Source organism: Maniola hyperantus, chromosome 15 (assembly GCF_902806685.2).
Source record: "Maniola hyperantus chromosome 15, iAphHyp1.2, whole genome shotgun sequence".
Lineage (NCBI taxonomy): Eukaryota > Metazoa > Arthropoda > Insecta > Lepidoptera > Nymphalidae > Maniola > Maniola hyperantus.
In genome coordinates, this window is record NC_048550.1 from 3765801 (window position 1) to 3792004 (window position 26204).

General features: G+C 36.1%; 1 protein-coding gene across 5 annotated transcripts in view; it reads left to right on the plus strand.

Moving 5' to 3' along the window:
• The window catches only part of LOC117989006 (uncharacterized), a 313773-nt gene that overhangs the window by 242635 nt on the left and 44934 nt on the right, over window positions 1–26204 (plus strand). For all 5 annotated transcript variants that reach the window (XM_069503573.1, XM_069503572.1, XM_069503574.1 and 2 more), the window contains one exon: window positions 2095–2213. In XM_069503573.1, the coding sequence (XP_069359674.1) occupies window positions 2095–2213 (119 nt within the window). The remainder of the gene's footprint in view (window positions 1–2094; window positions 2214–26204) is intronic.

The window sequence follows — 26204 nt, forward strand, 5'->3', positions numbered from 1 at the left end:
AAGAAAATCTTTGCTATATCTTTCTAGGTTATATTATAAACTAGCTGCCCTGGCGAACCGAACTGACGAGCGTTCCGCCTAACAGTCGATTCAAATTTTTTAAATTTTTCTCTCCGTAAAAACCATCCCTATACTTCAAGGAATATTATAAAAAGAGAATTAGCGAAATCGGTTCAGCTGTTCTCGAGATTTGCGATGAGCAAGAGCAACACATTTAGCGATTCATTTTTATATTATAGATAAACCATACTGTAAAACTTTGGTACGGCAACACTGCACAAGCCTTCACTGTCCATTAAATTTCTATGCGGTGGAAGACAATACGGCAAAACATGGAATATTCTCCGCTATTTCATGCAGGCTAAGTTAGTAAGACATATCTTTGTTGTTTCTGTAGACCTTGGTACGATTTTCTTGCTGGTTCTTCTCGGCAGGAAAGGCATTCCGAACCAGTGGTAGATGCATCCGACTATTCGTAAGCACTTGTAAAAGTTTATACGAATAAAAAAGATTTTCATTTTTTTCATTTTCATTTTCATTTGATGACCCAGTTGATTTTCATAAAAGCGCGGCAAAGAACCTGCTACGGAATATTCGTCGGTTGAACTCTCCGCCGCGGCAGTGTATGTGACCAAACGCACAAGACTCTAGTCCTAGTACGAGGAATTACGACGACTTGACATAAAACACTAGGTAATTTTGATTTCCAATTTAAAAATCGTGGATATAGTGGCGAAACAAAGATAGAGTAGGTACCTACCTATCAAAGATGGGGAAGTTACCATACAAAATCTTTCTTTCATCACCAAAAGAATCTAAACGTGCTAGACTCTCCATCATCCTGTGATCCTAACAAACGAAGTGCAGACTGTCAAAAAATGTTTGGAATATAAAGCAGTAAGGCACTGCATTATGTTGTTAATTAACTTTTCCGCAAATTAAATAAATATTTATTAATTGCACATAACAATTATAATTTAATCAAAATTAATTATAAACATTTTCATCAGCTCGTAGAAGAAAACGCAATCCGGAGTAACCTAACTAGCAATAAAAAATTAATTGTTAACAGTATCATAATTGAAATCAGTACACCAGTGTGCCGTTAATTCGTACCGTTGAAGCCTGCGTTCATTAAATTTTGTAAAATACCTGCCTGTTGCACGAGATGAGTGGATATGGTAGGTAGGTAACTGTATTCTACGTTAGCTGTTATAACCTTTTACAAGGCTCTATAGTTTAAAGGTCTATCTAGGGCAAGCTGGGCAAGCTGCCCCAAACTTATTTTCACGCCTCCCTTCTGCCGCCATACTTACGTCCCCAAATTTTCATGACCACAAACGTAGCGTGCCGTTAAATGGCATTTTTTCGAGTTGCCTAAATATTTCCGACGGGTAGAATTGTTTTAAGAGGTTTTTATATGTATTACGGTTCGGTGTCCACGCCTCTCAACCCCCCATGGAGGAACGCCCCAAACTTTGAAAATCTATAATCTAAGGCATCAGAAATCCGAAGTCAGTAAGTTTCCACCTATTTTGACTAATAAAGCCGATCTTATTCCTTGTACAAGGCTTACGAATAGATAGGGAGCACATAGGGGAATATTAACTGCCAATAGTATCTTTTTTTCAATTTCATCCTCGAAAACCTTATCTGCCATATGAAAACCTTATCTGCCATATTTCAACCTCAGGAAGGTGTGAGAAGCGCGCATAGAGTCTCTTTATGCCTAACAAGCGTTCAGGCTGACAATGTCTAGTCTCCTAGAATGTCTAGTATGCTAAAGTGCCCAGTGTCCTACTACGTCCAGTTACACAATGTCCAGTGTCCTAATATTGGATTAAAATGGAAATAAATCGAAATTTATACATTCCGATTTTAAAAAGGCAGGCGGTGCAAAACCGTGCCGTCTGGAAGTATCTACAAGAGACCTATAATGTCCAGCTATGGGCATCTGTCGGTTGATAATAATGATGATGATTTAAAAAAACGCAATCCAAGCGTTCATATTCCCAAATTCCGATACGAAATCTCGTAAAATCTATTGTTACTGTAAATGATAATATTTTCTATAAGAATGGATCTCTTTTCCAGACCGAAGTGAAAATCGCGAGTGTCTATGCGCAGAGGCGCGCGCGCGACTCTCTGCGTGGTCTGTGGACGAGGTTTGCGATTTCGTCAGCTCCATAGACATCTGTGCCGAATACGCGTCGGTAAGTTGAACGTGTTTTTTTCTTTCGCGCGATTTCTTGAACGGTGTTCACGATGATTTTCACTTATTTTAATTTTCGTCAACAAATTCGTTAATATGACTAATTAGGTAATGTCAAATAATAATTATTATATAACTTAGATAGGTAGTTTATAAAAATAAACGATTGATCATAAATATTTTCCTTCTATGAAAACTGGGATAATTTTCGTTTCTGCTAACAGAGAAAAGGAGGGTGTCTCTATATCTGTCACTGTTAATAGTTTTTGAACATTAAATAATCGAACTTTAAGAATCTATCCGTTTCTTTTTATGTTTTTGGTCATCATTAAGTCTTTGGTCTGCCTTTATCACCTGGGATACACAAGAAAGTGTAGCGAGAAATGTGTTTCGCGCAAAGTCAGTCTTATTCTACTCACTCTAAACGTATGTTTTTAGTCAATAATACGTGCATAGGTAGGTACTTTTGTGACATCTGATTTAAAAACGTATCTGCATAAATATATTTTGGTAAATAAATCATCCAAAATTAATTGAGTCTAGTACGCCTAAAATCAGTTAGGTAACATTAAATATGGCTCATACCTACGTAGATATAATGAGTGGCAATTAATAAAATATAATGTCGGCGATTTAGCAGTCGATATATTTCTCAATAAATCAAATCGACTTAATAGCTTATGATCGTCATATTTTAAATTACTGACTGTATACTTAGTATAAGATTTTATATCTTACCATTACCAGTACCATGAAATCAACTCCCTTCGATGGTGTTCCTACTAGATTACAACATGGGGTTATCTTGAATAACGGCGGTCCAACAAATTCCTGAAAGGCTGGCATTGGCGATTCCTCTGGTGCTGTAAATTTTCATAGGCACTGCTCCGCCTGCTCATTTTCTCGCTATTTTTGTTTAAAAAACCCAATAGAATTCGAGCATCGAAATACAACAATGACAGAGTAAAATGGACCAAGTTTCCTTGGTTTAAAGTCGAAAATTCAATACCACTTCGCCTAATTTCCGCTTAAAGCGCTGACTATTTATAATATTTAAAGACGAATTTCAGCTTTGAAACAAGGTTGTTAACGCACATTTTATTTCAAAGTGTTTTGATGCTCGAATTCTAACAACGTAGGTGAGATGTAAAATCTGATACTAAGCCTTCTATATATTTGGCACCTTGTAAAACAACCTCGCAACTACTTCTTAGACACTCAAAGTTTTCAATTACGATTAATTACTAGATATTAATACTGAACGCTTTAGGTACTATGCTTTCGAACGTAATATCTTTCAATGCAAAGAAAATAACATCTGTATTAAAATAAATGGGCAAAATAAATAGAGTATTTTACCCGAGATGATAAACTTTTTTTATTAAAAGTTCCGGACAATAAATGTTGGTCTTATCGTTCATAAGGCCACCAAAGGATACCTGCGACTGCGTTGGCGTGACTAAGATTTTTAAAAGCTTTTTGATTTTCCGATATAAAAAGGAGCCCATGTCCGTCTGCGAAATTGTGTAAAAAAAACGTTAAGCGGATAGGCCGTGAAGTTGAAGCTGATATTTAATTTCATAAAACGCACATAGCTCTGAAAAGTAAGGGGTACGTGCCCGAGATAAAACTCCCCGGATCTCCCAAAGAGAAGGCCGATGTCTAGGCGGTTCCGAGGCGTCACCCGGTTAAGGGTCCTGGGTCAGGGTTTTATCCCGGAAAATCAAAGAGTTCCCACGAGATTTTTAAAACCTAAATCCATGCGTACGAAGTCGCGGGCTTGTTAGGTAATAATTGTTAAATTTAATCTTTACCCTTGTTAAAGTAATTTGCTCGTGGCTATTATTGTACTAATTATTTATTGTTTACACATCCGCGGTGATAATTTGATTTGAAGTGAAAGGTTTACGGCGCATGTGCAAGAAGTAATTATCACTCGTGTTGTTTTAATTTAATTAACTTAATTAATTTTATATTTACGGACCTCATGCCTCGCGTTACTTAAAACATTAGCGTAAGATAAAATTTATTGCGGAAGTTTTTATTTTGAAACTTTTTGTCCTTTCTATTAAATAAATGTACTTAGATACTTCCAATTTATCTAATACAATGAATCATTCATTACGCAAAAAAAATCAAAAAGCCTCTCTAAAACCATCTTCTCATTATTGCCTTTCTAACGAAACCGGTTTGGGGCACATGGGTTGAATGGTTTCCAAATCTATAACGCATACAGTAAGAAAAAAGTTTGTGTTTTATATATGAAGATATACGAAGGTGTTTAGTATAGAATTTATTTTTGATGTGATCTAGGTAGGTATTATTTTTAGGTATAGGCTTTTGTTAAAGCTCGATAATACTTTTTGATACTAGTTCTCAATAGCATCGAATACTTAATCTACCTATACGATGTGTACACTTTATTGCAAATTCTATAAGACTAGTTGAAAAGGAAATACAGCTGAAGCAATAATAAAAGGCATTAGGATCGTTTCCAACAAAACGTCTTCAAACTATTTTATTCGACGGCTGACCCCACTTACATTAGCTTAACGTCGTGTCCTTAGGCTAGGACTGCATGAAAGATGGTTCCATTCCGGTTTCTATTCTGTTCCATACATAACAAATTTATTGGGATTGTTTTCCAGAGCGGCAATACGGTATTTGACAACTAGCCAAATCAGTAACTTTTTATCAAACGTCAAAACGCGCGCTTAGTATGCAAGATTCTATGAAATACCTACTGGACTGTGACGTAATTTAATGATGACGTAATTTTTTAGTTTAATCGATAATTTAAAATGGTTAACTTGAAACTAACAAAGGACGTGGATTTTCCTTATTTTGGAAGACCCTCTATTTAAAAATCAGTGAGATATAATTTATTTTTTATATAGTCAAATACCCAATTGTGTTTTTTGTAGGTTATACTTGCTAGGAAACGCGTTCTAAACCACTGAAAATTAATTAAAAACACATTGCACACATATTTGAAAAAATTGTTAAATGTTAAAGCATAAATTTTTCATGCGGTTTGTCTCCATAACGTAGACTAAAAAAATACCTACTTTACTTCTTTAAAAACTAAGAGCCCATTTTACAATCGCCAAATATCTAATATTTGACTAAAGTTTAGTCAAATATTAGATATTTGGTTTAGTCACTAAACCAAAACTGATTATTAGCTGTACCCAATGCGAGCAGACTCTTACTTGATAAGCACAAAATACTTGTTTCGATGTAACTAAAGTCAAAGGAGGGAAACCGAACCGCGGCTTGATTACGTAAAACGTTGCAGTAGCGACAGCAACGCGACAGCAGTAGCAATGCGACAGTTCATTTGCTGTCTCACTTCTTCTTATTTTGCTTTGTGGCTATTGCTGTCTTCTCTAGCCGCTATTACGTGTGACGTTTGACAGCAATGATCGCGAGATTTACGCCTGTCGCAAGCGTGTCGCGAGATACGTAATCACCCCGCCGGAATGCACCCGCAGTAGTGCAGTCAAACCCTTAGGTATATAAGTAATCCTTTTATTCGATTCCGAGGTAGTAAAGAGATAGCATATTAATATAATGATTATTAACAGTTATATTTATGGTCAATTCAGTTATGTCGATGAATATGTAAGAGCATAGCTATTACCTACTACTGGAGCGGAATATAAGCTTAACTAATTTTATTTGTAAAAATAATTAACATAGTAGTCATATTAGGTATCTATTTAATTTGATACTAATGGATTTATAATAGCTGAGTGTTTGTGTAAAAATTAAATAGTGTAAACATTATCGAACTGTTTGAAAGCTTGTTTTGATAAAATCATAGCATAAAATCTCTTCGGGCATTGGTGGGGAATAATAAAATATACTAATATAAAAATATACTAGAGGATGCCCGCAACTTCGTGCGCGTGGTTTTAGGTTCTTATAACTCCCGTGGGAACTTTTTGATTTTACGGGATAAAAAGTTGCCTATGTCAATTGCCGTCGCAAGCTACCTCTGTAGTCTGTACCTACCAGATTTCATATAAATCGGTTAAACGGATGGGTTTTAAAAATCCCGTGGAAACTCTTTGATTTTCCGAGATGTAACCTATGTCCGTCCCCGGGATGTAAGCTAACTCCGTACCAAATTTCATCAAAATCGGTTAAACTTTTGGGCCGTGAAAAGCTAGCAGACAGATTAGTATGGAAGTATGTATTATCCGTACTAATATTATAAATGAGAAATTGTGCCCATCTGTCTGTTACCTTTTCACGGCAAAATTAGTTATCTTGAACAAATGTGGGACAGAGATACATATGTAGTTTGGTTCCTACAGACGGACACATCATACTTTTTAATTCCTGAAAATCACAAAGTTCCCATGATATTTTTAAAAATCTTAATCCACAGACTCAGAACGCCTGGCATCATAGACCGTACTTTACAAACATAGGTACCTTTAAGTCGAGAATGAATTGGCATCTTCTAAGCAAGTGCGGAGCATCTTAGGCTGCATCATCACTTGCCAGTAAGTCTGATTGCAGCCAAGTACTAGTATAATAAATTAAATAAACGCAAAGTCGCGGACAAAATATATTTCCTTTCATTTCTACTATACTACAACAGTTTCACTTGTACATGTCGCAATATAGGCTTTACAACAATTTGATATGCATATAATAATTGGCAGGTGCCCTAAATAAACACAAGTAAGCTTCGAGTAGGTACAGGGGTTACAACACCGCTTTCAGCACAATAACAAGGCACAACGTGATGCGAACCACCATAATGGTACGTTAATACTACATTACACAACGCCATGGCGTCGCATACATTGCAAGCAGAAGTGAGGCGTGGGAATCGGATCGGGGATTTAAAATCTCCATAATATTTTGTATATCAATATTGCACAATGAAAGTTGAGGACTTAAAGCTCCTGAAAGTAGGGCCTGTGATACACACAGTTCTGCAAATTATCCAACCTACGGCTGCGGCTCAGTTGGGAGCGGTTGTAAGCAATGGAGCGGAAAAGCTAGTACTACGCACAAGACGGGTCATTCCGAACAAACATTATTGCGGGCTGCAACTAATTTTTAACCCCTGGCGCAAAAAGAGGGTTATTATAAAATTGATGAAGTTTGACGTATTATAATTTAATATTTGGTCGTTGCGACTTTAAGATCTCTTATTTCCACCACAATAATGGTACGTTAACACTACATTACATAACGCCATGGCGTCGCATACATTGCAAGCAGAAGTGAGGCGTGGGAATCGGATCGGGGATTTTAAATTTTCATAATATTTGTATATCAATATTGCACAATGAAAGTAAGCAGCAAAGCTCCTGAAAGTAGGGCCCGTGGTACACACGGTCATGCAAATTATCCAACCTGCGGCTGCGTGGCGGTCCAGTGCAGTGAGCCTACAACGACCTCTATGTCTATGTAGTGACTAGTGACTAGTCACTAGTGCCTACTAAGCACAAGACGGGACATTGAAGAGAAAAATTATTGCGGGCTGCAACTCATTTTTGGTTACCATTTGATATCCAGTGTCCAACTTAGTAGATGGGCCCTCGGCACCCGCACATGAAAAAGACGCTATCCTTTGTAATTTCTAAGGCTCGTTGTACATGAATGACTACATTATTACACGTATTTCACGAAAGTAGGTTGACTGCGTTAACTTAGATTATTATTGAGAGATGACGTGATATAACTGATCTAATCTAATTTCACGACATTTCTCTATAATTTAATACTGAAAACAACAAATCTCAAAAGAAAGTCTAATCAACTACTTCATGGTGAACCACTTTCCGTAAAATATCGTGCCTCAATAAATGCGATTGAGCCCACTCTGACATTTGTGCATTACATTTTGGCTTATGTAAGAACCATATTAGCCATTTTGTAATAATTCAATTAACTGTATTTTTTTACTGCCCACGTCGTAATTTTTGCTGCACTCGTATTATTATCGTCTATACGTTATTTATTTTGTTCATTTTTATTTGGTTAAATATAATATTTCAATTAACTACTTTGACCCATCAAAGCAATTTAGTGTTAGGTACGTATTCCACAAGAAGATATTTAGCTACATTAAAAAGTAACTTTAATATGTCACTTCCGCCAAAAATGGCCACCAAACAGATCTGTTATTTTGACAATGCTTTCTCTATGATTACAAGATCTATTTTTTGCTGACTCATTTTCAAATAATGGATTCCGCGTGCATTTAGTTTCACGTATAAAGGTACCAAACACTATTTTTTTTATTAACAACGAGCTTTTTATTCATTTATCACTCTTGCTGTATGTCTCAACTTCCAAAGTTTGGTTTACAGTAGCCGTGGTATCAAGTTACTTAGTTCAAGTATTTATAGCCACTGTGATGGTGTCATACCTACCGGTCTGTACTCGGTAATTAATTGTGGTTAATAATAATTTTACCCAACTACCGCTGAAGATTAATGTACCGCCATTCCGCTTGTAAATCAGATTACCGTAAACGTTAGGTTATAATTAATGGCAATTTGCGCGGTAATTAATAATTTTATACCCATATATTACGTAAAAATATCGGTTTATTAAAACATGCAAGTGTACCTACCTAATAAGTGGAAGTAGAATCTATTAGGTAATTTTGTTTTTTTTTTAATTTAATTTTATAGGAATCATCAATTCAAACCAATTATCAATTAGAATCGTCGTCGATGGTCGTCTAGTAAGTAGACTATAATAGACTTTTATTGATCTCAGCTTTTTACGTTCCAAAAACCAAAACACTCAATTTTGAATACAGGTTAATCGGAATTCCTAAAACTTCTAAAACGTGAATGCAAAACGACTCCCACGTAAAGTGGCATAACTCAAATTTGCGTGTTCATTTTTCACCGAAACTCGTGATTTCGTCTGACCCCGCCATCAATCGATACCTAGCACCATCCATCCAAGTCAGGACTGCGTCAAATCCTACGCCAGTTGCGCAAAAGATCGTGCGAGAGTCGCGCAACTGCAGACTATTGTCGGCCAGCATTTAGTTCACATCCGATGTGGGTATACTCATAAATCTTGATTAATTGCCATATCGATTTAAACTGTATTACTGTTTTGAATTTATCCTTTGATTTAATAAATATCAAAAAACATATTATTAATAAATGGACTGAATAAATAAATATTAATAAAAGAAGTTATTGTAAACATTTTCAAGCTCTGTAGCTCATAAACTTTGTCTGATACATAAAATTAATTATATATAATTATAATAATTATAATATAAATATAAATATAATTATAATAATTATTAATGTGAAAGTTCTTTGAATATAATATTTTACTCCTTCACGCCACAATCACTGAACCGATTTGCCTGAAATTTGGAATGAAGATACCTTACAAATACTTATACCTACCCTGAATGAACATATACACTAATTTTTATCCCGGAAAATCACAGAATTCCCGAAAAATTCATTAGGCATCATCTAGTGCTTAGTAATACGCATTTAAATAAGATAATGAGATTTAGATAGAGATAGAGATGAGAAGCCAATAAAAGAGCCTAAAGTTGTTAAATCGTAATAAGTCCTTTATAACCTACGATTTATATCCATACTTATTACTGTAACCCATGGTTTTCAGGTCGTCATACAAACAACCTAGCACATAAAATGACTCTGAATATTATTATCTGAATAGGATTTTTTTAAATCCCGGGAGAAATCTTTGATTTTCTGGGGAAAAAATAGCCTATGTCCGTCTCCAGGATACACGATCTCTATACCAAAGAGATAGATGATGCCCGCGAATTTATCCACGTGGATTCAGGTTTTTTAAGAGTCCCATGTGAACTCATTAATTTTCCGGGACAAAAATAGTTTTTATCCGCTCCCGGGATGCAGTCTATCTATGCAGCAAATTTTGTCAAAATCCGTTAAGCAGATGAGCTGTAAAAAGCAAGCAGATAGACACATTTTAGCATTTATAATATTAGTATGGATAAATATACCTGCAGATAATTATATTGATTAGTATGGATATATAATGTTAGTATGGATAAGTGGTAGCAATAAAATATGTAGAGCAATTAGGTATCCAGGAAAAGACTATAACAACGCACATAAATTATTATTGTAAAGACATACAATAGAGTAACAGACGCATGGCCAATGAATTTGCGCAAACGTTGGCCGAACAAGGGACAGGTGCGTTGATTACATCATATTGCGTTAACACAACACAATAATAAAATGGGTAAGTGCCATTAAGCTTACTATTATTAGAACGTGCATTATTCAATCAATTCAATTATTTTCATGTGACTGAGATTTGGTAGCATAATGCACTCACTTACTAAATTGTACGTAAATACTATTGTAACAGTTTTTCGCGAAATTGACTAAATTGATGTAAAAGTTAAGGAGCGGTAAAAAACATTGTGGTGTTTTTTAAAGTAGAATGTATGTACGTATGTATATACTTTATTGCACCACAAAACACAATCATACCATAGTATAGAACTACTACTACTACTACATACTACTACTCTCATACTATAGAATCATAGTTTTTGAAAGTTTAGTATTTCTTCGAAAGTTAAATATTATTTTGGAAGTTTAGTTTGTTATTTGGAAGTAGTTTTTTTTTATTTTGTGCAAGTACTTAATTGTGATTTTGACAAGCATCTTGTTAGTGCTAAAATCTGTGTTTATTTTTCAGTTGCATAATTCGCTGCAATCAAATTTGTTTTTCGGAATCTTTATTATTTCCCCTATTTAATGACGATTTACCCATTGCCGGCTCACCACAAAGCACGGGTCGCCTCTCAGAGTGAGAAGGGTTTGACCATAGTCTACCACGCTGGCCAAGTGCAGATTAGCAGACTTCACACACCTTTGAGAACATTATGGAGAATTCTTTGGCATGCAGGTTTTCTCACGATGTTTTCGTTCACGGTTAAAACAAGTACAACGCACATAACTCCGAAAAGTCAGAGGTGCGTGCCAAGTTCTCCTCCGATTAGGAGGAGACTTGGCTATCACAGCTTATCTCTATTTAATACAGCATCCTATTTTATACTTAGATACGCGTATATCATGATGTGTTGGTTATTTGTCAACCATGTAAGCTAGGAGTGTAGTCGCTGAGAGGTCGTGAGTCGTGCGCGGCGCGGGCCTTACCTTTACTCCGCTAATTGTAACGCATTTGACGATGACACCGCACTGCGCTAGCTTCTATACCTGTTATTTTGTATGGGGTATAAGTGAGAATAAGAGTATTATGATTATTATTAACGGACGGAAATGTATCATTTCTCAGCTGCCGTACGTTTCCACTGTGTTTTTTCTATGCTTGAAAATAATATTATTCAAGGGGCGGACCCACAAATTCCTGAAAGGCCGGCAACGCATTGGTGGTTCCTCTGGTACTGCAAATGTTCATGGGCGGCGGTAATCACTTAACATCAGTTGACCCGCCTGCTAGTTTGCTCGCCACTTTTATATTTCAAAAAAACTTATACTTTATAGAATGAAAATTTAATTTCATCTTTATCGGATATATGAAATCAATATTTTTATGAAACATTGCTTTCGATCTTTGTGCCAAGGTTTACGATATTTAACAAAATTCTACATTATTATTCTTAGCCAATTAAACACGATATAAAAACTTTTCCTCTCGATTGTACCAATATGTCACCACGTAATATCGCGGGGCAATTTATACGCTTTATATCGGGCACACATCGGGGATAATGCATAAATCGCGGGTTGCGCAAATGTAAGCGCAGATCACGAGCGCACGAGCATCGGAAGACACAACACCACCGCCGAATTACACTGAGCTTAAAGTTCAACTGTCCTTCATAAACTGTGGGGCAATAATTTTGATCCAAATTATCGTCGCATATAATATAATAGAATAGAAATATTTTTCAAATTGTATCATTGGTTCAGAGCCGTAATAGTACATTGTGATAACGAGGGCGGTAAGTAAGTTATTACTAACGAGTTAACAATTTTGTAAGCCCGAGTCGCAGGCGAGAGTTTACTATCGTCACTTTGTAATAACCTTAACGCCTGTGTATCATATGACGTTTTTCAATACAGTTGTGAGAAAACAAGTAAATAAACTTACCTATAATTTGTATATGATATAATTTGTATTTCACCCCCTTAGGAGTTGAATTTTCAAAAATCCTTTCTTAGCGGACGCCTACGTCATAATAGCTATCTACATGCCAAATTTCAGCCCGATCCGTCCAGTAGTTTGAGCTGTGCGTTGATAGATCAGTCAGTCAGTCAGTCAGTCAGTCAGTCAGTCACCTTTTCTTTTTTATATTTAGATTTTGAATAAATCATTTGACTTTGACTTTACTGCACAGCTGTGTTCCTGTCTTAGATTTTGTAAAGATCTATCTTTAGATCCTAGATCACTTGATTATTTATGAAGGCTAAAACGCCTGCTAATTTTCTCATAATATTCGGTAATCAGTGTGATTCGAAACTATAGCTCTCACTTTTTATACGCTTTTTGGTTCTATTTTGTGTCTCGCTCCCTCGGTTTTTATTGTTATCGCGGCATTTTGCAAAAAATGCACTTTCTTTGCAATTATTTTATCTAAAGGTAATTAATAAAATTAAACAGCGAAGCCATGCAATTCGGCAAGAATATTTTTCCAAACGCATTTTTGTAAAATTTGTCAGGATAATAATCGAGACGGTCGGTTTTCTACGGCTCTATGTACCCATATTATAAATGCGAAACTGTGGTTGTTTGTTGATTTGTCCATCAATCACGGCGCAACGGATCGGCGTGACGGAAAAATTATTTCCAGGAAAATTCCGGGATTCCTAAAACTTAAATCTACGCGGACGAAGTCGCAGGCATTAGCTAGTAGAATTATATGCAAATTGAAAGTATTTTTCTTCATGTGTGGTTTAAAAAAAATTGATCAATAATTGTTCAAAATATAACTAGAAAACGATTATAAGAATAGACATAGGTACTTATCATTATCATTATACTAGTCGTAGCTGTACCTATATTTGCGGTGTCTAATGATCTTAGTAGAACGCATCGAGCAGGTACATTGTAACGCTTACGTTTAGCACGCCTGTTTATCATTACGCTACCTACTTAAAGAGCTTTCCACTTAACGCCCGAGTCGTGAGGACTAAATAGATGCAATTTATTACATTTTATTAAACGTAGATACCTACCAGACGTAACATAATTATTTAGGCTCGATTTAGTTCACTTTCCAGGCCCAGCAATTCTGCCGTGGTAATCAAAATAGCAGTAGGTAAGTCAGGAAAAGCAATTTCGAAAATGATTTAATAATTAATTACATTTACCAATTACATTTGTTGTAGGAATATTTACTGCAAACAAATAATTTTATATCTATTTTAATATCATCAAAATACAATTAAATATACTTATACTTATGCTTATTAATTTTACTTTTCGCACCATATCCCGCGCTCTGGTTATTAAATCCTTCCAGCAAAGGTATATCATAACATATTGCATGCTAATAGGCAGAATTTGACTGTACCCTTTTGTTTTTATAATATCTCCACTGTTTACCCATATTCGCAATACCTAAAGAGATTTGAATTGAGTTGAATTGAATTGCTTGTAACAGATAGTTTTAGCAATAGGGCCCCCTGAGCACCGTTTTGTTAATATTAGTAGTATCTTGTATTGTTTTCTGTGTCATGTGTGTGAAATAAAGATTTTTAAATAAATTTATATAATTTATACACTTATAACTCAGTTTCATTTTTTATCAATACCTACTATATATCTAATTCATTATTATTAGTAGGAGTAGAAAAGTTTATATTATAATGATCGTAGCTATAAAACCAAGATCATTTTATTGAAATGCAATTTGCTGTCAGCGTATAAATTCAAAGTGATTTGTGTTATAGTAAGGGAGACGGGTGTAAGAAAACCTCTATTACTAATACATGGAAATAAATTGTCTTCAATTGTTGTGTAAGAAAACCTCTGTTACTAATACATGAAAATAAATTGTCTTCAATTGTTAATAAGTCACTATTGGTACAGACAAAATTAAGATGTATAGAAAATATAATAAACCTGGTAACGGATCACCCTTTTTAGAGCACGCTCGCAGGTGCCAAAGGGTGCGTTACCTCCGCCCCAATATCTACGTAGTCTTTGTCGCTACGCATTTCACTTTTTAAAATATGATCTTGTATGAGCTTTATATATCTTTGAGACATAAATAAAGTATCTAAAGGCGATATGAATATTTTGACAACAGCTTTTTAAAACAAAATATGATTTTTATTAGCATTTTCATCACCCTATCACAAATCAAAATTTATAATTTAAAATAACTCGTTACGAAAAAACCAACAGTAGTGAAAGTTTTTACTGCTTTACTAATTCCGATGTATTAGTTGCAAAGAAAATATTACGGTGTTCACTTGGACTATTAGTTACGGCTAATTTGGCCTGACGTCGCCACTCGTGTGCTCCTAATGATGTCATAGATTTATTACCACTAGTATATAAACTCATTTGATGTCGAATAAAAACGAACCGTAACTTACGTAGTCAGAAATGTAGCGGAAGATTACGCATTGCAAAAAATGTTTGTATTGTTATCAATGATATTATTTTGATAGTGTTAATTTTGGGGTTATGTAACGTTTCAGGGAATTAAATATTACTTGTTTTAGCGGCGAAGGAAAACATCGTGAGAAAATCTGCCTAAGAGTTCTCCATGATGTTCTCAAAGGTGTGTGAAGTCTGCCAATCCGCACTGGATCACTATGGAGAACTATGGCCATGACATTTCTGAGAGGAGACCCATTCTCAGTAGTGGGCCGACGATGGGGTGAAATGATGGTGATTAGTTCAAAGATTTTTGGAACTGTAGCTAGGTATATACCCACAGTTCGACCATGATACCTTACTTATCTAATAGTGGGTAATTAGTAACGCTATGATACTCTTATATGTGATTATTATTATATATATATATGTGATTTTTAACATTGTGTTGCTGTTGGTATCTTTAAAAAATAGTTTCAACGGTTGTTGTTTTATAATATAACTTATTTTCCGTAATATGATAAAATCTTAACGATTATTATTGTAACTGACCTAATTGTGGGACAGATTTTTAAAGGGTTAAATGTTAGTAGGTACATAATGATTCAATGGGGTTAAATTAATTGTTCTTTTTACGGAACCATTTGCTGTCAAAGGATTTCTAACTCTGACATTACGAGATTTAAATCCAAACGGCTTTCTCCGACCGGGCGACATTAGTCGCCCATCGCAATTGTGAAACTGGACCGATTGCCGATTTGAGCAGATTATTTATTTACTAGCACCTGAACTGATTGCCAATCGACGAGTATGCTAATTATGACGGTAATAAATAACTTTGATCACTAATTATTATCGTGTTTGGTTGTTTATTATTAGTTGTCTATAAAAACTCTTTAATAGTGTCCGATACGATGTTTGATGCTCACTCAGCAGTTTTTTTTAAAGAATGTTCAATTATGATTTAAGTAGGGATAACTAATATTTCCCTTTTTCCTCCCACTGTGCTTAAAGGGGATAGACACGGCAAAGACTAGCATGTGGAAATCGAACCAATAAGCTTCCGAATTTCAGTCTATTCTCTATATCATTGAGCTTTTATAGAAACTTAAACATAATTTGGGTAAGAAGAAATTACGTAAGAGAAAAGAGTAAATAACCTTGTTAACACTCTTTCAAATCATACTCATTTTAAGTGAGTTAGTAATATAGATAGGTACATCAAATCATTTTGAATCAAATATTATTAAGTAAGCCTTACTAAGGCTTTATATTATTTGCTGAAGGTACCACCTTTCAGAGCTTTTATAGCCCGTGTAGAAGCAAGGTGAATTACTAGTATGTATTGATAAATGAATGCTGTATAAAGAGCACAATACATCACAACCTTTTTGCATATGACACCTGTCAACCACAGATAAGAGATTAATTTATTTTCATGCCATAAACCACCTGTGAGCTTATACAGCTCTTAGAACATGTACGGTAAGTTACGACAACTTTTTAGAACAATAGACCATTTCAAGTACTTCTGAAGTACGTACAACCAGTTGAACTAGTATTTTTTATCAGCTGGTTTGAGCTAGACCATGTACTCACCTGATGGTATGTGATGAAATTCTAACTTGTTATAATGCACTAGCTGACACCCTGTCTTCGTTTAGTTATTTCTGAAAAAAACCTAGGTGCTAGGTCATTACACAATTCTAATCAAAGGCGGCTACAGCATACAAATAAGTCGTGCGAAAGAACTAGAATTAACAGCTTATACCTACCTATAAGGAACACAAAGGCAAGAATAACAAAAAGATTCAGAGTAGATTTATTCAGTTTTAAAGTATATATAGATTTAAGTCCCGCAAATTGTGAATGCGCGTGGTCACCATTTTAGTGACGTCAGCACTAGACTGAAGTTTCGAGCTGATGGTATATTTTTATTTCGGCTCAAAATGACGTCATTTCGATGTTAATGAGACATGGTTCAAGCGCAATAGCAATTTGCGGGGCTTATACATCTATTCCACCCGCTACCACGTGTTAACGTGAACAAGCCTTTAGACAGCATATCAAGCATAAACTATAAAATGATAAAAAGTATACCTCATGTCATATGATAATAATTAACTTATAATTTACCAATACTTTGTAGCACGTCCACAAAAACACGCCACTCTATCTTTGCTACTCATAGAACATGTACCTAAACGCAAGCGATTTTAATTGGGTAAACTAACAACTAGAGTAAAGAGTAGGGTTGTCAACTTTTTGAATAAAATGGAGATGTGTTATTTAAGCTAAAAAAGTTGAGAATACGGCAAACTATAACAAACTATGTATTTAACCGTGTGAATAGTAAACGGTTTAAATATCTGCCATATCCCATAATCTATACGTTCTATCAGTCATTGTGATCAGCGGGGTGATTCGCTAACTTAGTGTCACTTAATGATAGGCACCGAGCTCATTTTTTAATCCGTTGAAGGTTTTCTACGAAAAAATATTTTAATATCACCCAGTGAAGCAGCAATGTAGAACCAACCAACCTCTGTGGCTATCATTCAGTGTTAGACACTGAGTTAGCGAATCACCTAGCAGGGTGGAAAGGTATAAAATATAAACCGTATAGTATAGACACAGAGTACTTAATACTCTAATGTCTATCTATACTACGGTTTATTCACATCAGTACCCTTATTATAAATGTGAAAGTGTGTTTGTTTGTTGGTTTGTCCTTCAATCACGTCGCAACGGTGCAACGGATTGACGTGATTTTTTGCCTGGGTATAGATAAAGACCTGGAGAGTGACATGGGTTACTTTTTATCCCGGAAAATCAAAGAGTTCCCACGGGATTTTAAAAAATCTAATTCCACGCGGATGAAGTCGTGGGCATCAGCTTGCAGATAATAAGACGTAGAGTAGTTAATAAATCGCCTAAGTATCATAAAATTGCTGGACATAAGCGAATAATGTTCAAATAATAGTAAGCTACTTTATTTATAAATAAAGTAGCTTACTATTATTTGAACATAGGTATAAATACCTACCTGAAGCTTTATGGCTTGCTCAGTGATGCCGGCGATTTTATCCGCATGGATTTTGCTTGAAACTCCTGTGGGAACTCTTGAAGATAGTTGGTATATAGGTATAGCTTACATCTCGGAGACTGACTCTCCGAGTTGTAAGTAACAGACGGACAGACACATTTCGCATTTATCGAGAATCTTACTATGGATTTTATGAAACTTGTATAGAATTATTGTAGAGAAGCATAGATATAATATAGTCCGTGCAAAATGACTCCTCACGCGCCATTTTAACTCTATGGGTCAACTGTCATGTCAAAAAAATTCACCTTTAAAATAAGGACTAAAATCGTACTTTTGACACAAAAAGTTAAAATGACGCGTGAATAGTTAAATTTTATGCGTTATAATGCGAGTGCTAACCCTAACAGGCAACCCTATACTGAGACGTCTTAAATCAATAGCGGTTTATTGCAAGCATTATTCCTAACAAGGCCGGTATCTTGTTCTAAGTCTGTCCGTCTGTCCGCGAGTCGTTAACCGAGCGGTTATATTCGTAGACGGATCACGGCCAGTTCGACCAGCGAGCGACCTCTGCCCTTAGAGCTCTAACACACTAGAGCAAAAATAATTGTCTAACGGACAAAAGGTCCGCGTAACTTACTTTTGAAGCCGCACACACTATACTCTATCCGCGGAAAGCAGTTAGTATAGCGCTCTCTCTGTTATGTAATCTCATACAAATGATAAAGACAAAAATCTCAGTGGACGCTAACCATTTTTAACCGACTTCCAAAAAGGAGGTGGTTCTCAATTCTGTCCGTTTTTTTATGTATGTACATTGATTTTTTCGAGGTTTCTGGACCGGTGCAATTTTTTTTTAAATAACATAACTTGAAAAACTACAAACTTTCATCCAAGATTTAGGGGTAAAATTTCCAAAAATCCTTTCGTATTGAGTATCTGCGTTATAAAAAGATATTAGATCAATCAGCTTATACAAGTCTTTTATATGTGTGTGTAGATTTCAAAATATTGTTCTTATTTCACAAATAGGTAGTACATCAGTTTAATTATTTTCTACGATGCAATGTCGCGTGAATAGCCAAGCATGGCATCATCGACTTTACATGATGAATTTGAAAAGCGAATGCAATCGAACGTTCAGTAACATGCAATTGCACGGACGGACCGCGGAGCGTTCAGGAACGTGTGTGTCCGAGACGATGCAAGGTAGATAAGCGAGCTAATAGGTCCGCTACGGACCACCAGGTATGGCCGCTTGAATGCAAACACATTTTACACTAAAATTTACACAAGTTTAGAAATCTATTACAGTAGGTATATGCTCCTGAAAAAAGCATAATATATACAATCAAAAATTATTATGTAATGCCTGACTAGAAAAATAAAATACCTCGCAATATTGCGAAAAACCCGTGAAACTAAGTTATAAAAGACTAGCTTATCGACGACTTCGCCCGCGTGGACTACACAAATTTCAAACACCTCTATTTTACCCCCTTAGAGGTTGAGTTTTCAAAAATCGTTTCTTAGCGGACGTCTACGTCATGATAGCTATCTGCATGCCAAATTTTAGCCCGTTCCGTCCAGTAGTTTGAGCTTTTGACGCTCTTTTCTTAAAAGAAGAGGACTTAAATATAGGTATTAACTACCATTGGTGCCATTGGACATTGGTGTTTTGAATAGGGATTTCAGTTAATACTAAATAGTCTTATTTTAACACGGCGAAACCACAACTCCCCTACCTAGCCACTTTAAAGTAGGTGCTAGAATTTGCTTAATAACACCATTACGAGCATGTATGTAGGTATAACCTGTTACGCAAATGCTCAATAGAAACCACAACCTAGATTAGCATAGGAACAATTCCTACACATCGGCATAATTGAGTGGCCAACGCATCGACCATATACAGTCGCCTACCAACGTCGCCTGCCAATTTATATCCCAAATAGGTGAAGCTTAATGGTGATCGCACACTAGAGATGAACTGGAGCCCCCAGAGAAGCCATAGCGCAAGAAACGAACCGCATAACCAAAGGGGTATGAGTTTAATGAAAACTGCCATACCCTTACCAGGTTAGCCCGCTTCCATCTTAGACTGCATCATCACTTACCACCAGGTGAGATTGCAGTCAAGGGCTAACTTGTATTTGAATAAATAAAAAAGCATGTGCAAAATAAACTCCAGGAACCAAAATCACCAAACCAGTGGTATGGTATTGCGTGGTGGTGGTGCGTGTTGCTTGCTTGATGGCTGGCTTTTCTTGCATGTTTAGCTGTGGGTGGGCGGGTGGTACATGTTGCACCATACATATTTGTCTGTTTCAGCGGAATAAAACAAATGAATCTATACAATACAAGCAAACTTCCTTTTTCAGTACTGAAATGCGAATGACGTCATTTTTCAGTAAATCCCTAGTTGCTCAACTCAAGTAACAATAAGCTTCCATAAAGTAAGGCTTGCTTTAAACCAATTAACTACTGATGCACCAAATAAATGTGGTTGGTGCTGTTAATGTCACTTGCATAATTTTTTCAGCGCGTCCAATGCTGTTGACTCTTAGGCTGAAATCTATAAAGCGTGTTTTGACTTAGTTCAGACTTACGTTTCGGTTATACAGGTAACGAGAAAGATTTATGTCAGCGATATAACGCTGTCTCGTTTTAACAGTGTCTTAAGTCAGAGCAAAGTCAAAGGGCGCTGTATAGACTTTACTTGCATTTTTAGTAAGTACTAAGAAATGAGCCCGTAAAAGGTCTTGCGCATCTTACGGATCTTGCGGCTCTGATTTCTTGCGCCTCTTCCGGCTTTGCGGCTCTCGCTGTAATCTGCGATCACGTATCAGCTTAGTTTTGAATCGCAGCATTTAATTTAGTTCAATAGGGACTGGAGGCGTGTATTTAAATAGAGATGTCTAGATGACCAGATAGTCGGGAGCAGGTTCCGTAGATCCTATCGCGGATCGAACGCTCGTTTGTTTGGCTGTATGGCCGATAGCTTAAGGGCTGGCATTTTTTTTAATGTAAGGGGAAAACTGAGACCTTAGTTGAACTTTTCAAGTTAGTTAACGTGACCTTAGCGTTACGGTAAACCTATAATTAATTAATTAGTATAAGCAGACGAACGTCGTGAGTTGTCATCGCCATAGCATTGACAAATTCATTGAAACTCGGGACACTGCCAAGTTTTCCAAACAGCATTATTTTGGAAAACTTGGCACTCATGCGAGCAATATATGAAAGAGTTTTGTTTTCAAACGTTCGAATGATCTGTCTTTTGCACAAGATTGTATGAAATCACAAAATATAGTATATTTTTTGCATAATTTATACTTAATATAAAGTAATAACGTTTTAAAGTATTTTTGAAATTTCCTACTGCTGTTGGTAGATGTATTTGAAGATACATAGTGCTGGGATGAATTTAATAGAATTCTGGACTAGAAAAAAATGTAAACTGGTTATAAAGTCAGCATAAAGTACCTAACTGCCTGTAACTCGACAGGAAATAGGAATTATAAAGGGTTGACAACCCTAGATTGTCTATGCATTCGTGCGCTCTATGCTCGTTAGTCGTTTTATCTACTATTTTGATAGTCTAATTTTTCTATAAAACTGTTTAAGATTTTTTTACATATCGATATTATCGTTGCCGAGAAAACATCAGGAAAATTTTCATCGAAGTAAAACGTCTAATTAGGCATAAGTATCTACCTATTTACTAATTCATTTTTCACTTATCGTTGACAAAAATCCACCTAATTAGTTGATTAATCAGTTTATTTTGGAGAGACAAATTTAGTTGCGGTAAGAATATTTTTTGTTTTCGATTTTTTGTTTTTCAATGCGGCCGGCGTGGTCTTGTTCGCTCCCATAATACCTACACTTAGGTACATAGTAGTAAATAATCCGACTCATAACCCAAAAATCTCTTTTTTCTGCCAACGATCACTAATGTATTACGAATTGGATTGGTTATTCCAACCAAGAATTTTTGATGCGAGTTGTAGCTTTTGCATAACTTTGATAGGTTTTGGAACACAACTTTTGTTCAGCAAACCGTTTCTATACATTTAATTCAATGCTCACTTCGCAAAGAAAAACCTTGCAAGGTTTCCACGGAGCCTAGAGTGCTATAGAAGAAACAGCGGATGCATCTCTTATGTAAGTTAGTCATAAAATAGATTGGAGCACGTAGGAGACGTACCTATTATATTGGTGTAATTTTACAAACTCTGCAGCGAATGCTGAAATCGGTAAAGTATTCTCCATGATCGTTTTCTTATCGTATCGATCACGTAGCCAGTCCTTTGAGTTCAATTCGGATACCTAGGGTGTAACGAATGTGTCTACTATCCTTTACGTGTCTCCTTAAATACATTTTATTCCGAACAATCTGTACATCCATACCTCATGTTCAGTGTATGTCTGTCTGCCTGCCTGTCTGCCTGTCTGTCTTTCTGTCTGTCTGTCTGTCTGTCTGTCTGTCTGTCTGTCTGTGTCTGTCTGTCTGTCTGACTGCTAGATTTTCATGGCTCAACCGATTTTGACGAAATTTGGTACAAAGATAGCTTGCATCCCGGTTAAGGACATAGGCTACTTTTTGTCCCGGAAAATTAAAGAGTTCCCACGGGATTTTCAAAAACCTAAATCTCACCGATTTTCAAAATTCCACTCGAGTAAGATTTTTTTTGAATTTTCCGGCTACAATTAATTTTATAAAAACTCCTCGATTTAGGACACTTAAAGATACTTATCTAGGAGCTAAACTTTAGATTACTTTGAAAATACATCTTGCCCACCAAGATTTACTTATTTGTTAAAAAAATATTCTTCTTAATCTTAGGTAGGTATGTCAATTGTATGAAATACCTACGTAATTGTTTTTTTCATGAAGTTAAGTTCAATCAAGAAAACATCTAATTGATACAGTGAACATTAAAATTGTACCTATATCTAATTTATGTTTATACTCACAATAAATTAATGATGAGTTCGAAAGGAAGTGACCAATTCAAGCACTTTCATTTTCATTGGAGTGAAACCTCACACATTCTCATATCGCTATCAAATCGGAAATGAAAGCAAATCTATTAGTTAGAGATAAACCATCGATTGTACTCGCAGATTGCGTTTATTACACCGTACACACTACGAATTGCTCGCATCTTTATACACAGAACATACTATAGTACGCGACAGATCGAGATAGCATTCGTGGTGGCAACACCCGCACAGCCCCCTTACTGACTCGGTGCGGGATAGCGCGGGTGACGTGCGGGTATGCAGCCCCCGGTTGCCATCTTGACCTGTTGCGTACTAAGCACACACGAGTAGATATATAGACCAGAGGGGAAGCTTCATACGAGCGGCTGGCTGTAGGTTCACTCACTCTAGCACAGCACGTCGTGGTGTGCGTGAGTTAGTGTGAAGCTTCCCCTCTACTCTATAATATCTACTCGTGTGCTAAGTAGGTGTGCTTAGGCTGCGAAGATACTGAAAATATCAATCAATCAATAAAAAAAAATCGGGAGGGAACGTCTTCCTAAGGGCGCCTCCTGTGAGACTCGGACCTACGAGTACGTAATAAAATAGTAAAGGAATAGTGCTACGGCATTGTGATTAATGATTATACCTACATATACCTACGTTTTTTGCATGGATGTAATTAAAGACCTGGAGAGTGAGTGAAATAGGCTACTTTTTATCCCGAAATGCCAAAGAAGTGGCACAGGATTTTTGTAAATATAAATCCACGCGAGCATAAGCTAGTACTAGATAAAACTATGGCGAAAGGAATCCACTCTACATTAAAAGACAACTATAATAAAAAACCGTCTGAGTGTCTTGCATTGTATCTCTATTACACCAGTAGGTAAATTACACAAGTCAGATTTACTCGCATCCACGGAAACGGTCGCGTGCCAGATAATGGACGCCAATCACAGCAGATGGCAGCAATCCACCGCCGTCCACCGTAATGATCGTAATGTCGGACCAGTTTGCGACCTTTCCCTCTGCGGTACAAGAGCTGACGGGATAGAGTCTGTACCCGTAGTATAAGATTTTACGTCTCACCAAACGTTGCTAGAATTCGAGAATCGAAACAAAATAACATCAAAGTAAAATTGACCTAAAAGCCTTGAATTGAAGTCAAAAATTCAATGCCACTGATTTTAATTTCGCAACGTTTCCGCTTGGAGCGCTGGCTGTAGATGTGTAGACAAACTTGAGCTTTAAAACAATTCACTTAAGATCCAGTTTACTATAACGCGGAAGTGTTTCGACTCTCGAATTCTAGTAACGTTTGGTGAGACGTAAAATCTTATACTACGGGTACTGCTACCTTCAGGCCAAGAAACCTGCCAGTGCCTATTTTTATTGGATTACTAGGTATCTTCCTATTACCAATGGGCCAGAGACCTGCTAAGTTAGTAGTATCGATTTGAGTTGCCATTGTACAGTACGCTGCCGAAAGTAATGTATATCGGCCTTTAGAGTGACAGTTCGGCTTTGTAGAGCGTTGTCTCTGTCACTTATACCTATGTGACGTTTTGTCGGTTTCAATGACAGGGACAACGCTTTACAAATCTGCTATCTCCTTCTAAATGTCGATGTACATTACTTTCGGCCGCGTACTGTAATGTAATTTTAGATACTAGCTGATCCCTGAAAACCCTTATAGTTGTCCCTATTATACCCCTATACCCTATTAGTGCATCTACGTTATAGAATACCATCATTTTCATGGAAAATCTCAAGTTTCTGGACCACGGCTGTATGTTGATATGCCAGTTTGTCAATTTTTTCTTTGATTATTTGTAAAGATGAACAAAGGTGCAGCGTAATTTTAACATTAAAATAATTAAGGCAAACTATGATACTAATATGTGTTAGCACGCTTTAATAAAAGTTCATTTAAATCCTACCTTTTCAAAATTTCACACCAGCTCTTGTATCATCAGGAATGTCAACGAAAGTACCGCAAACTTTTCTGCAGTCGCACCAACCCTTAAAACTAAAGACATAAGTTTTATTTTCGCTCAACTCCAAAAATAGATCAGATACAATAATAATCGCGGACTTTGTAAGCATTTCCTGATTCGGTTTTTTATTATTATACAGTTTATCGAGTATAAGCTGTTGTTGTGTTTGCAATGATTGTGATTTTAATGCGAGTTAATGTCAAGTCGGGTTGTTTTGTCTGAATTGTGTACAAGTGCTCTACATTACCAGTACTAGACTCTATGGTTATTGAGACCCGTTCCATTGCAAATGTTTCATTATTTGTATCATAACCTGTATATAGTTATTTAATGTGATAGTTCTTTACGAGTCTATATTACTGCTGATTGTTCCTTTGACAATTAATATTATTCAACCCACCATGGAAACAATCCATACTAATGTTATAAATGCGAAAATATGTCTGTCCCGTCTGTTTGTCGGCTAGCTTTTCAGTTTTTGTGAAATTTTGGTACAGAATTAGCTAAATAGCTAATACCATTGATTTGAATACTTCCAACTTATTCTATGAATCTTTGGGTCCATAACCAATTAGTAAAACATTCAAATTGGCACTGATAGAAATTTATTTATTTTGATCGTCTGTTTGTATAAATTTTGAGAGAAAACAAAGTTCATCGCCCTTATTTAAAGTTCAGTAAGTAGAATCATATTTTAAAACGATTAGATGTACACTCTTCACTTCAAAAAAACATAATCTAACATCTAATATAAGAGTAGCTACATGCATTGCAAACAGGATAGAATCCCCAAATTCCCCAAAAATTACATTACATTTGATCTGATAAGAGCAGCTATAAACAGGTCATCTTTTATATCCTTTTAAAGCAACGAGTTAGGGCGTGAACATACCAACGCCATAGTAGTAGAACGGGTATTAGTGTTAAAACTTGATAAAACTTCTTCCACGTGGTTAGGTTTAATAGTCATGTGGCAACGATGAAGTTTTAGGATAAGAAGTAGTCGACGTCATTCTCCTATACCTACTTATCCAAAAGTCTTTCTCTATATTCAAAAGTCCTCAAAGTTTCTCTATAATCCAAAAGTCATGTCCATCTATTGCTCCGTTGAAGGACCGACAAACCCACTTGCGCATTTATAATGTTAGTAGGGATAGGTAATAACGCGTACGCGCGCGGTCAGTGACGTGTTGTCACGCAGGTGCCGTTACGCTTTGTGTATGTCTAAACCTTTAGCCATAAAAACATTTCTAGTAAAAAAGATTTCTTTTTTACATACCCGCATCCTGAAATAACTGACCCTGAAGAGAAATGTTGATAATTTCTCTGAAGATATAACTCTTAAACCGCAAAGAAACCCGTT